At 44.9% G+C, this 13,793-nt stretch overlaps 1 protein-coding gene across 3 annotated transcripts in view; it reads right to left on the reverse strand.

The window, feature by feature from the left end:
* The window catches only part of SHQ1 (SHQ1, H/ACA ribonucleoprotein assembly factor), a 68,799-nt gene extending 56,486 nt beyond the window's left edge, over positions 1-12,313 (reverse strand). Inside the window, exons 1-7 of one of the 3 annotated variants that reach the window (XM_083601318.1) lie at positions 12,176-12,313; positions 9,238-9,412; positions 7,875-7,936; positions 6,941-7,063; positions 4,214-4,377; positions 2,114-2,226; positions 342-472 (exon numbers count right to left, since the gene is read on the reverse strand). In XM_083601318.1, coding sequence (XP_083457444.1) covers positions 342-472; positions 2,114-2,226; positions 4,214-4,377; positions 6,941-7,063; positions 7,875-7,936; positions 9,238-9,380 — 736 coding nt within the window. In that variant the 5' untranslated portion in view covers positions 9,381-9,412; positions 12,176-12,313. Of the gene's footprint in view, positions 1-341; positions 473-2,113; positions 2,227-4,213; positions 4,378-6,940; positions 7,064-7,874; positions 8,077-9,237; positions 9,413-12,171 lie in introns of all 3 variants that reach the window. The other 2 variants (XM_083601320.1, XM_083601319.1) reach the window with 2 other exon arrangements.
* Between the last annotated feature and the right edge of the window lie 1,480 nt (positions 12,314-13,793).

The following is a 13,793-nucleotide window of genomic DNA, read 5'->3' on the forward strand; positions in this document are numbered from 1 at the left end:
GACTGAGAAACCAAAAAGCATGAAAACGTTGCCTATATTTAGGATCCTTTCTAAGGATTCTCAGGCTTCTTGTTTGGCCTGGGAGAGTGAAAGGAAGGGTTCTGGGAAAACAGGAAGAGCAAAGCAGCAATTCACTCCTAATGGTTCTTTTCTCTGTTCTTATTGTGCTGTAAAATCTCAAGCAAACTTTTGACAGTCCTTTCAAAAAGAAGGGGAGGGATGTTTGCATAGTCCCTCCTTTTTTTGCAAAGGAGAGCAAATACCTGGTTGAAAAATACCCACTAAAGAGGCCTGCAGCTGTCCATCAACATCCACAGAAGATCTGGAAAGTGGGGTCTTACCAATTACTGCCTGTCTGCTCTCATTCAAAGGATGGCTTTCTTGGGAATCCATCTTCTTTCTAGAGGCTTTAACCCACCAAGGCTCATATTTCAACAGATGGTGAATAGTCTCATCTTCAAAGAAGTCAGCACTGGAAAGATAAAAGGATTCCTGCATCACAGTCCAAGATTAGGCATTCGTGTATGTTGCCAAATAATCATAATACATAATCATCATTTCCTTGAGCTTCTCAGTAGCATGCAAAGGTTTACACACCTAAAGGTGCAGGACTCCCAGACCCACCTGAGATTTGTGTATCTTGCTACAAGGGTGATGCAAGTGAGTTATATCTTGCTCACCGGAATGGAGGATGGAGAGAAGGGAAGGTACAGACTTTTGTGCAGGTTTAAATGTACCCCACCGTACAAAGTTAAAGAGTCACATCTGTTGTTCCACCCACCCCTTGTCCGTGCAACTAAATAGCGTAACACAGTGAAATATGGGAGAAGGGCCCATTGGTAGAGCACATGCTTTGCCTGGAAAAGGACCCAGGTTCAATCGCTAGGTATTGCAGGTAGCAGTGGTGACTGCAGTCCATTGAGACGAGTAGGACACAATGCAGGCAGACAGAACAGGGAGCAGATGTAGTCCACTAATCCTAGTTTCATCCCCATCATCCTCCCTGCCAAGTTCTACAAGAGCAACATTGGGACTCTCCATCTATTGTGAGACACAATGGAGTGTGCCTCACGGGGTGAAGTCAAACTGCTGGAGAATCACAGCCCCTGCTGCGGCTTGCAGAGATTGGTAAATCGTAACTGCTGCCTCCTGCGTTGTTTCTGCTGCATTAGCAGCACTGAAGTGAACTCTCTGGGCGCAGCCTGGGCGGTCTGTACAGAGGTCCAGGGTTGCCCAGATGACTAGACTTCCCTCTTGGCCTTGCTGATGTGGTCCAAAATAAATCAGAGCAATACATTTGGCACCAGCTTGGCTGCAGGAGTTGCTGGAAGGAGGCATACCAGGCACCATCCAACCGTCTTAGGGACTCCACTAAGGAAGGGTTTACTCCTCAGCCTTGTCTCCTCCCAAAGATGTCACGCAAGGCAGCGGGTACACTGGGACGAAGGGGGAGGAAACAAGCAGGCAGTGTCACCCTGAGCTGCTTGCAAGTAAGAAGGCAGACAGGTGGGAGCTGGCTGGGGGTAGGGACTAAGGTTGGTGGGGCAGTGCCTCATTTGTCTTAATGAAGCAATCTCTACTGCCAGTATTGTTGACAATACTGGAATAAATGGACCAGTGGACTTGATATAGAGGCAACCCCTATGCAAGTTATTATCCCATTTCTCAAGGGCGAACAGCTGAAATATGCAGCAAAAACCCAGTTTCTTTCTCTTGGCCACAGTGGGTCAATTGCACCTATTACACTTTAGAGTACTATACTCAAGAATATTATACTCTATTATGTGGAGTAAGAAAGGTAATTTCAGGGAGTCGTGGGGTTCCTTACGTTGACAACGTTCTGCAATAGTTGTGTCTACTCAGCTTGAATTTCAGCTGGCCTTTGGCTCTAACAGTGTCTCAGAAAAACCAAACCTGAATCATATCAGTCATCAGCTTCCGTGGCAATTATACATAAAGAGAGTCTAAAATGCAGCGTAAGGCAAAATAGTAGGAGATACGGAAACCACTCATTTCCTATTTAAAAAATAGGCCTATTCGATCCACTTTCTATTAAATGATGACAAGATGGTCAACCAGATATTGCAGAAACACGCCATGTGCAAGGACTTACAGGTAATGATCAGGATCGAATTTGGCATCTTCTGCTGCCAGCCTTTTCTCTCTGCGTTCAGCTGCAGGGGTCACGTCTGGATTTTTGATATCGATAACATCATTAAGTTCATCCTGCAAAGACAACCACAAAAGAATAAGCAAACCTGTAAAAGGGGGGTGGGGGTGGGGGAATTGACTTTGTTGAAGGTTTAGGCAGAAAACTTGTGAGGTTCGTCTCAAATCTAAGCTGACAATGGAGACTCAGACAGTATCAGGAGTAAAGAGAGTCTACAACCAGCAATGGCACTATGCCCAACTATGGACTGAGTTTGCCTGGCCTCAGTCGTTTGCATTCCAAGTAAACCTTGATTGAATTTCTGCAACAGGCTCTACATGAGGCCGCTACTGAAAATGGTCAAGGAGCTTGAGGTCCAAGGGAACCACCTCTGCTGGTATCTGCCCACCCATGGTTATCGCCTATTTGAAAATATTCCAAGCTCCCGCAAGAAGCACCTTCACATTACTCCTAAACGAGTCTGAAAACAGGAGCCTGAGAACAAGTATTTACAGAACCCCACTGCTTCCATAATGAAGAAAGCTGAACAGTTCATTTCATACAATACTTCCATTCCCTGCATTGTATTCTTCACACAGAACTGCGCTGTGTGGATTCTTCTCTTTGCTTATACAGAGAAAATCATGTGTGTTTTTTTCCAAAACCAAAAAAACAAGAAAGCCTGCAGCACCTAAGAAGAGACAACATGATTCTAAGATTTATATTTGACTGTAATTTTTTATCGTTACAGGCCGCTAAGCATCTTCCACAAATTTCAGCTGAAGACACACTATCTCAGACCATGGAAATCCCCTGAACGTTGGCATCCACCTGCCTCGAGAGACAATGGAGTGAGTATTTGGGGGTGAAGTCAAACCGCTGCATCAGCAGCACCAAAGCAACCTCCCCAGGGTGCAAGCCTGCCGACTGGCCAGAACCTCCTTATGCTAGTGCCACCACCACCAGGAGGCTACTTCAACCTTCCTTCCCCTCTGCAGCAGGGTGAGAAGGAGCTGGCCACCGGAGCAGTGCCACATTCGGCTCCATGCTTTTTGGATGTGGGGGGGGTTAACCCTTGTCCCAAAGGTATTGGGGGACACAAAAGCGCTCGGCCCCCAGGAGCTGGAGCCCCTGCCTATAAGGCAATGGAGGTTTAGGATCAGAGTTTTCCTTCTCCTAGATGGGCTACCTTCCCGAATGACGCTGTGAAAATTTTGCATCGGGCCAATTACGCAATGCAAAATTGCGCACAATTTTATTAAACATCATGAACCTGGGGGCACTCACGTGGGGCTTTATACAGAAATTCCATGGCATCAGCAAAAAGGGCACTTATGATCAAAACGCATCAACCTTTTGTTATGATTGCCACTTAATCACTGCATGCGTTTGGATTCAAAGTTCTCACAAATGGAACTCCAGCTCACAGAGTCTTCCTGCTAGACAACCAGAGCGGGAAGGCATTTTTCACGACTCCCTTCTACCCCTTGTGGCGCCTTGCTCTCTGAAAAGCTGCTCCACAGGGTTCTAGGCTATGGGAAAGAACGCAGCAGAAAACAATGGAAGCAACCTCCCTTTGCCTTATTCCATGGGACCTACTGCCAAAGTTAAGGACAGACGATTTCACCTTAAAAGTTAAGGTTCACATTGTATGGGTTGTTTCAAATGGGCCACTGCTCAACCTCAAGGTGGTTCCAAACATATTGTTTGCTTATAAGAATGGATGGTATTCAACTAAGTTTCAACCCATTGATTTTAATGAGCGTGACTAAGCTGGCCCCAACTTCAACGGGTCTCCTATGAGTAAAACTTCGTTGAATGTTACCCAATGAATGTGAACAGCCATGTTGCCTTGACATCGCACATTTATTTGTGGGATCCACCCAGATATCAATGTTTGTGTGTTGGTTTTATTCCATTTCAATGACAATGCTATGGCGATTTCCTTCACGCTAATACGTAATGCGTTTCAAATTTCATTCTGTATTGGGGACTGAGGGAAGAAGCTGTGCCTATTAGAAGAGTTGATGGGTTTGTTGTTTGTTTTTAAATACCTGAACATACCTGAAGACGTCTGAAAACTCCCGATTTCAGATTTCCAAATCCATAGGTGCAAGGCGAACATAAGGGGCTGTCTTTGCTTTCCACATAAGGAGTCTGTTCAATTTCCCAGTCAAATTCTTCTTCTTCTTCTTCTTCCTCCTCCTCCTCCTCTTGAATTTCAGCACCTGAAGTTTTGAGGTCGGGGGGGGGGGGGAGGTAACAAATCTTCCTATCAGAAAATTTCTTCTCAAATTCCGCAAGGCACCACCAGAGCCCCCAGTTTGGAAACTGGAATTGTGCTGCTTCACACTGCCTCCCAGATCATCCACACAGTGGAAGTCACTTTGATTAAGAGGGACAAGATTCATGAGGCCTGTGGGGTGGAGGCCCCAACCATGTCATTTAATACTGCGGGAAGGTGTGCACCTTCACTTGGGGTACATACGCTACATTTGTTTGTGTGGAAAGACAGAGATATAAACCAAAGAACCAGAAAAACTGATACTGAGCAAAAGACAGGATTAGTACTTGGCCAACATCACACATAAATCTGCCCAGTTCACTATAATGAATTCTACTTTTAGGTTTATAATGAAGTATGTGTATATACTCCCAACTCCCCATTGATGATTCTTCTATTTGCATGCGACTGCACTCGCACACCAGAGACCCAGAAGTGGTGCCCAGAAATGACAAGTGAGGTTAATTCTCAATGGTGAGATCAAAGAGCGTGTTGGGCAATATATGGAGAAATTATTAGTGGAGTAGGGGGGCTGAAAATAATACCAATATATTTCACATCCGGCAACCAATGTGCCCCTTTGGTTTCAGATGGAGTTTGGTCAAGTACAGTGGTACCTTGGTAGTCGAACGCCTTAGTTGTCAAACAAATCGGCTCCCGAATGTCGCAAGTGAGTGTTCAGGTTTGCAAACGTTTTTTGGAAGCCGAACATCCGACGCGGCTTACACAGCTTCCAATTGGCTGCAGGAAGCTCCTGCAGCCAATGGGAAGCCACACCTTGGTTTTCAAACCGTTTCGGGAGTTGAACGGAATCCCGGAATGGATTAAATTTGAGAACCAAGGTACGACTCCAGAGTTAACACTAAACACATTCCTTCTGATAAATGAGCCATCACTGCCACTAGAGGGCCATGATTTTGCATCCCATGTACTAGGGACACGGGTGGCGCTGTGTCTAAACCACAGAGCCTAGGGCTTGCCGATCAGAAGGTTGGCGGTTCAAATCCCCGCAGTGGGGTGAGCTCCTGTTGTTTGGTCCCAGCTTCTGCCAAAATAGCAGTTCGAAAGCACGTCAAGTGCAAGTAGATAAATAGGTATCGCTCTGGTGGGCAGGTAAACAGCATTTCTGTGTGCTGCTCTGGTTCGCCAGAAGCGGCATAGTCATGCTGGCCACATGTCTGTGAACAAATGCTGGCTCCCTTGGTCTATAGAGCGAGATGAGCGCCACAACCCCAGAGTCATCCGCAACTGGACCTAATGATCAGGGGTACCTTTACCTTTACCCATGCACTATATGAAACCAAAGGGGCGCATTGGTTCCCAGATGTGATTCCCCCCCAGCTCTCGTACCCCATTATGTAGCCCTACTTCAGGGAGAGCTGACTGCAGCTTTCATTACGCAAAGTGACAACTGAGAGCACATACTGGGCCCAGTATACCTGAAGGAGCGTCTCCACCCCCATTGTTCTGCCCGGACGCTGAGGTCCAACGCCGAGGGCCTCATTGCGAGAAGCAAAGCTACAGGGAACCAGGCAGAGGGCCTTCTCGGTAGTGACGCCCGCCCTGTGGAACGCCCTCCCATCAGATGTCAAAGAGATAAACAACTACCTGACATTCAGAAGACATCTTAAGGCAGCCCTGTTCAGGGAAGTTTTAAATGTGTGACATTTTAGTGTATTTTTGGTCTTTGTGGAAGCCGCCCAGAGTGGCTGGGGAAACACAGCCAGATGGGCGGGGTATAAATAATAAATTATTATTATTATTATTATTATTATTATTATTATTATTATTTGACCTTGGCATTTAAAGACAAGAAATTGGAGCGGTAGCAGATAGCCAATAAGAGCTGTTTCCCTCTCCCATCATGAAATGATAGTGCTGGTGGGGGGACTCAGACATAAGCTTTGTTCGCATGCAAGGCGAGAGAGGAAATCTTGGAGAGATGGTGTCAGTTAGTGTTGATCTGGCTCCCTTGATATCAGTGCTCTCCAGGCATGGTTGGACTACAACTCCCAGCAGCCCCCAGCCAGCATAGCCAATGGTCAGGCATAATGGGAGCTGTAATCCAAAACATCTGGGGAGCACTTGATTGGGGAAGGCAATAATCATAATTTTATTATTTCTATGTTGCCCATCTGACTGGGTTGCCCCAGCCACTCTGGGTGGCTCCCAACAGAATATTAAAAACATGATAAAACATCAAACATTAAAAACTCCCTTAAACAGGGCTGCCTTCAGATGTCTTCTAAAAGTCAAAAAGTTGTTTATTTCCTTGACATCTGATGGAGGGGGCGGGTTCCCACAGGGCAGGTGTGATTACCAAGAAGGCATAAAAGGCAGCTTCCTGTGTTTCTATGAACAACCAGAAGCATTGTAAAGCATTAAATTCCTATTTACAGGAAGCAGGGCAAGTAAAACATCTAGCACATAAATTCATCTTTCTCTGAACTTAGAGAGGGAGAGAGAATGAACCCGTGAGCCATTTTTTAAATTAAAATTATACAAACCCATCTCTTCGACTAAAGGTTTTGCAGATCTGGATTTCTTTGGCGCTAACAGAGCTGTCAACATGTCTAGCCCATCAAAATTCTCTCCGGGAACTTCCTTGGGAAGATGGATTGTAAAAACCCCTTGAAAGAAAAGGATTGAGTTAACAAAAGGCATTTCCCCATTTATCCGGATAAGCTACTACTAGGGTGTTTTGAAAAGCAATAGCAAAACTGCTGGCCAGACTATACTAAAAAAACCAAAAACAAAACCCTGCCTGCTCTCATTTTTGCTTGCATTACTCCAGGGACAGAGGCCTGCAAGTGCAGCGCTCCCCATTCATTAATGATTTCACACATTCATAAAGCAGAAAGAGGAGCACGGGTGATTACAGCTCATTTTCAGCTCCCATCCTAACTTACAAAAGGAGGATCTGCACACCCTCCCAGTGGAAAGATTTGGAAGTCACACAAGATGCAGTTCCACATCTAGGCCTCATATATCTCAAAAAGGCCCCTCTTCAAACAGAACGAGGGCAAGTGGCTTTTGCTTTCTTCCACCACCTTCCATATTGCAAGTGAGAGGCACAAATTAAATACATCTACTACATGTCTTGCTCGATCAGTCCAAAAACCCAAGCTAAGAAGATGGGGAACACACACAAAACATTCTTCCCAAATTCATAATTTGTCATGCAACACATTCCACTAGATAAGGCTGCGCTTGACGCTCTCTGCACAAAGAAAATTGTGACATGGGAAGCATCATTGTCTTCCATCTAGCAAACCTAAACCATCCCACTTATCTCTACGAAGCAAAACATTCTGAAACAACCAGGACAGCTATCTTCATTTTAAACTACTGCTAGAAGTGGAAGCAAATGTAACAGCAGAGGAATCTTGCATATCACACTTTCTTCCAAATGAAGATATTTAATTAAAAAGAATTACAAACCTGTGTCGTCATACGATGCTTTCTCTCTCCCATCCTCGACAATTCTTCCTGGAAGAGCCAATCTGGGAGAGGTGGAATTAAAGGAGTTTACATTACATATCTGATGCAGGGGTAAGGATAATAGGAAAGCAGGGACTGGTTCAAGGCTTTAGAAAACCTCCTTCCATGTACACTTCAATGCAAAAGAAAGCCCAATTGGAAGCTGTGCGATTTGAGTAAGGTAGCGAGAAGAGCAGAGAATGAAGACAGAAAAGGACAGATTAGGTAAGAGGAGTTTGGATTTGATATCCCGCTTTATCACTACCTGAAGGAGTCTCAAAGCGGCTAACATTCTCCTTTCCCTTCCTTCCCCACAACAAACACTCTGTGAGGTGAGTGGGGCTGAGAGACTTCAGAGAAGTGTGACTAGCCCAAGGTCACCCAGCAGCTGCATGTGGAGGAGCGGAGACATGAACCCGGTTCCCCAGATTACAAGTCTACCGCTCTTAACCACTCCACCACACTGGTAACTGCCGTGTGCTTTGCAGAATGGTGAATGCATGACCTTAAGGCCCTATCCCCTCTCAAGTCCTGCCTAGTCTTTCCTGCTTTCTCAATATTTTAATAAATACTAATTGTCCACTGAAAAGACTTGTTCAACAAGCATGAGTGTTACTCCAGATGCCCATGCTGGTATCTGATATAGGAGAAAACCCAGGAGAGAAAAAATAAAATTCAGAAACAAGAGCTAGTTCACATCCCACCTCAGCCATGAAATCACAAAGTGATAAGTCTCACCCCACCCTCTATAATAGAAATAATACTGGTGCCTCTTAAGGAGCTATTGCAAGAATATACTGAGTATGTATGCCAGGTGTTTTTAACATTCAAAATAATTCTATATAAATGCCAGAGGTGTCATTTACAATGTGTGTATAGAACACATTCACAGAAAGTCTTAAGGTGAAGTGTAAGCACACGGCTGAAACAAAACAACGTACTACAGCAAGCCTTGGGCTCATACATTCTATTTCTCCCTCTTCTGCACAAATAAGGAGGAAATCTGAAGTGTTCATTAATGGTTTGGAACAAACCAGTTTCTCATCTCATTTGAATACAGGCTATTGTAGTTTGCACAAAGCAGCTAGATTAATAAGCCAGGGTTGTACCACTGTGGGTCCCAGGATAATTCTCAAAACAAACCACAGACTGAATTCAGCCAATATGTGATTCCAGAATGTATCCTATATTAAGGATTTTCTGTCTCTCACACACAAATGAGCAAACTTGCCCCCAGAAACACAGTGGGGAAGCGCTTATTAACACAATGTGACAAACAATACATAAGCAATTTAACTCAACCTAATGAAGTGATGTTACTTACCTGAGAAAGTACGGTTTCGCATAAAACTTGAACTCCTTCCCTTCAAAATAGACCTCAAACTCTGAAACTCGTGCATATGGTACTTTGATTGTTATTGTAAGAAAATCTGGATCCTGACTCAGTTCAAACGCTGGAGTTATCATGCTGAATACTGTTCACAAGCCAAAGGTGCGGCCTGAAAAATTATGTCATGGAAATAAAAGAATCACCATCTGAGCAAACATAAGAGAATATCAGTGACATATGAACACCTGAGTATGATAAATGGATTTCTGTTAATTAATTTTTCTAATTGTCCATTTACTGGCAGTCTGAAATAGTTTTGTAAATTTTATGAGGGGGAGATTCCCCCCCGCTTTGACTCCAGGGTGACTGCAGTGGGGCCCACCCCTCATCCTAAAATTGTAGGACCCTGAGGCATCATATCTGGCACCATGAAAAGGCCTGAGGAGTCTAAAGCACAGGGCAACCATCTCAGAGACATCAAGAACACCACTTGTAATAATGCTAGTGATAAAGCAGCATGGTACAGGCCCAGCCATCGGGGTCCAAATCTCATAAACACTACCCAATGTCTTTGGAGCACCCTCCCAGGCTGCTCTACCTTTTCAGGGGAAAATACACAAGGAAACAGTAACTTTGGGGAGATGTAAAGCTATTTGGCAACCCATTTTTGGGTTACATGAGTTGTGCAAGTGGCAGAAAGCAGAGACATTAATGACTATCAGATCAAAAGGAGATGGTAGAATAGATCTTTCAATGGGCTGGGGTTAATGTTTGAAGTGTGTATCCTGTGTGAATTAAAGCAAAGGTTTTATTCAAGATTTTGGGACTTTACTGAAAGTTTGAGGGAATATGCTTTGAGGCTTAGGAGCAGTTAAATGACTGGAAGTAAGTAGGACTGAGGACAAAGAGCAGTTGCTCAAGAAAAGGTCTATGGAAAGAGTGTAGGATGCTGCTATTCATAGGGAATTAAAATTGCCTCTTTGGCAAAATGGGAAAACACTTTCCTAGGGTTTTAAGGAGAATGCCATCAAGCTTCTGAGAAATCATAAACAAAATACAGCTTTTACACAGCAATGTTGTCAGGAGCATGACTGCATCAGAGCCTTCCGGATGGGAAGATTGGAAGCTAATACCTTGAAGAAGACACTAGATGGAAAATGCTGACATGACTGATATGAGTAATCAATGAAAGTATGTTGGAAAAAAAAGATACAGAGGGAGATGCAAAAGTTCAAGCAGATCTGAAACAAGAGTTTCTGAGAGCTAGGGAATGGAGTCACAGCACATGACAGAGTGGAAAGAGCCACTGGGCGCAGGATAGATTTTATGATGACAGGCCTATTTGCCAAAGATGAAGGAAAGTAGGGCACACTGCAGAAACAGATGATGTTATCAAGAGTGTTCATGAGTTGGAGATGTTCAATCAGGCTCTGGAGCAGCTGGTGAGACAGTGGAGCTAGAAGAAGAAAGGAAGTAGTACAATACACCCGTGTTCAAGCACATTTAGTATAGTAGGTCCCATCTGCACTATACATTTAAAGCAATATCACACCACTTCAAAGAGTCATGGCTTCCCCCAAAGAATCCTGGGAACTGTATTTGGTTAAAGGTGGTGAGAGAGAGTTGATAGGAGACCTCTGTTCACCTAACAGATCAACAATTCTACAGGAATTCCTGGGGGATGCTCTGAGGCGGCCCAAAGCACATTTCAGTGTGGACACCTACAGTTACTTCCCTCCCACCAGCTTGTTTATTTTTGTTGTATACAGATGCCCTCATCTGTGCCACGTATCCACAGGGAGCTCTGAGACACATATGATGCACTGGAATCTCAGATGACACTCTCCCATTTGCCTGGGCATATGATTTGCCCTGGTTGAAAGCACATTTTAGTGTTCAGACCCCCAGTTACTTTTGTATGGTGGTATGATGCCATCACACATTTATGAGCATTTCACAACCATGATTATTTTAACTGAATAACATTATTGTTGGGACAAAGGAAGGAGACCCCTGTTCATGTACATATATATAAGCCAAGGGATATCCTAATATTTATTATTATTATTAAATGAATAAATTTGTACACCAGCCTTCATCCAAAGATCACACGGATGTTCACAACATAAAAATACAAAATGAGAGCATACAAACTTTAATTGGGAGTTCGGGGATACATGAGCGTTACTTTTTTTAAAAGTGCTTCAGATCTTCTAGCAAATAAAAAACTTGGAACCACTAACTAACCTCAGCATCGCCAGCCACATTTTTATTATGTGAATTCCACAAATAGGATATGAACCCAATATCACTTTCCCCATTGGCGACTCCCCTTCCCCACACCAGGAACTGATATATTCAAAGGCATTGCTGCCTCTGACATCTATCGTGAGTTGGGAGTCTCAAATAAAGCCTGCTTCCATTTCACAGAGAACACAGCAAACATGTTTCTAAATGGTGAGTGACTCAAGAGTCCGCAGTAAGGTACAACCTGCTGCTTTTACACACTTACTCTCTGACACACACATCAATGGGCATGCCTGTCGAAAAGCCAACCCCCTGCTTGGCAGGGGGTTGGACTCGATGGCCCTTGTGGTCTCTTCCAACTCTATGATTCTATGATTCTAAGAGCTAAACACACATGGTGCCATCCCAACACAGGGTGGCATAAAAGACTGCTGCTGCTGCTGCTGCTACAAATTCCCCTCCAGCTCCCTTTAGCCATGGATAAGTGTATGTGTGTTTATAAGTGTGTGGATATGTGCGCGCATGTCTCTGTGTATGTTGGTGTGTGCATGAGTGTATATCTGTGCATGTGTGTCTGTACGCGTATTACTGTCGGCTACAGCCTCCATTTCCACACAGCTCCATCCCCGCTCTAAAAGACTACGAAAAACGCCAGGCTCGGCAACCAGCCCCGGCCAGCACTCACCCACCGACCCGACCGAAGACCACGCACTTCCACACACGCGCTGGCAGAACCCGTCTTCCCCTACCGCCCACGGCCCGCCCATCCCGATGGCGCATAGGCTTCCAATTGGCTGGAGCCTGCGGTCAACATCTATTCTCTCCAATGGAGAACAAGGGTCTCTCGGAGGCGGGCCGCTTGGGAGGCCGGGCTACAAGCTCATTGGCAGGAGCTGTCGGCTCGCGCCCATTCACAAATCGCCGAAAATGTGAAAAAAGAGGGCGGTGCGGCGGAGTGAGCGTCACGTGACAGGAGCCCGGCGAGGGAAAGGAATGTCGCCATCCCGCGCCTGCGCCTTTTCGGTTCGCTATAACGGGCGATGCGAGCGAAGCGGGCAGCTGCACGTGACTTTCCCTAGTTCTGTGTTTGCCGCTGGCCACGCTGCAAAGAGGCATTGCTTTTTTTTTTCTTTTTCCAATGCAAATTCTTGGGTTGGCTTTCCAGTAATATTCCAATCAGCTAATACTACTGAATGGCAGCGAAGCTGCATCCTCAGTTCCTAGTTCCTTACTTTGCTCAAAACTTCGAAGAACTAAGAAGCTCCTGTATCCCCACATTAAAGTCCATATGCCCCTGAGCCACCAAATAAATATCATTAATGTGCATGATTGGGTGGTGGGCTCTTTTTTAAAAAAAATCCCAACAATCAAAATTATGCTTGGGAAACACTCTTAAATGCATGATGACAACGTAGCACCATTAAAAAACTTAAGTAACGGGGTGCCCATCCCAAGACATGCTTTGGGCCAGCATAAATCATACACCCGAGCAAATGGGAGAGAGTCCTCTACAAAATGCCAACCCAAAGTGCCCTACTGGCGCATAGTCGGTTTGTGGAAATCTGTAGGGGGGGAAATAAGTATCTGGTGGCATCCAGCCCCAAACATGCTTTGTTGTTGCTGTTGTTGTTTAGTCGTGTCCGCCTCTTCGTGACCCCATGGACCAGAGCACGCCAGGCACTCCTGTCTTCCACTGCCTCCCGCAGTTTGGTCAGACTCATGTTTGTAGCTTCGAGAACACTATCCAACCATCTCGTCCTCTGTCGTCCCCTTCTCCTTGTGCCCTCCATCTTTCCCAACATCAGGGTCTTTTCCAGGGAGTCTTCTCTTCTCATGAGGTGGCCAAAGTATTGGAGCCTCAGCTTCACAATCTGTCCTTCCAGTGAGCACTCAGGGCTGATTTCCTTAAGAACGGATACATGCTTTGGTTCAGCTCAAATCATGCAGCCAAACAAATGGCAGAGTGTCCTCTATACAGTCAAGGGCATCCATGCAGACAATGATAGCCAAAATATGAAGGAAAAAATAAGTAACTGGGTGTGTCTCCTGTGCAAAATATGCTTTGGGCCAGCACAAATCATGCACCCAAGCAAGCAGGAGAGTGTCCTCTACAAGGTACCAACAGAACAGGCATCAGGCTATGAGTATGATCTCTGGTGTCCTGGAGGAGTCTTGGGAAAGTAGCAAATGTATTTGATAAAAATAAATGTATCAGAAATTTTTTCTATATTGGAAAAGACTACCATGAAATATAGGAATAAAAACTCATGACCGGTTAAGGATCTAAAATGGGGACAGATGGG

This window comes from Podarcis filfolensis (assembly GCF_964270895.1).
Source record: "Podarcis filfolensis genome assembly, chromosome: 2".
Taxonomy (NCBI): domain Eukaryota; kingdom Metazoa; phylum Chordata; class Lepidosauria; order Squamata; family Lacertidae; genus Podarcis; species Podarcis filfolensis.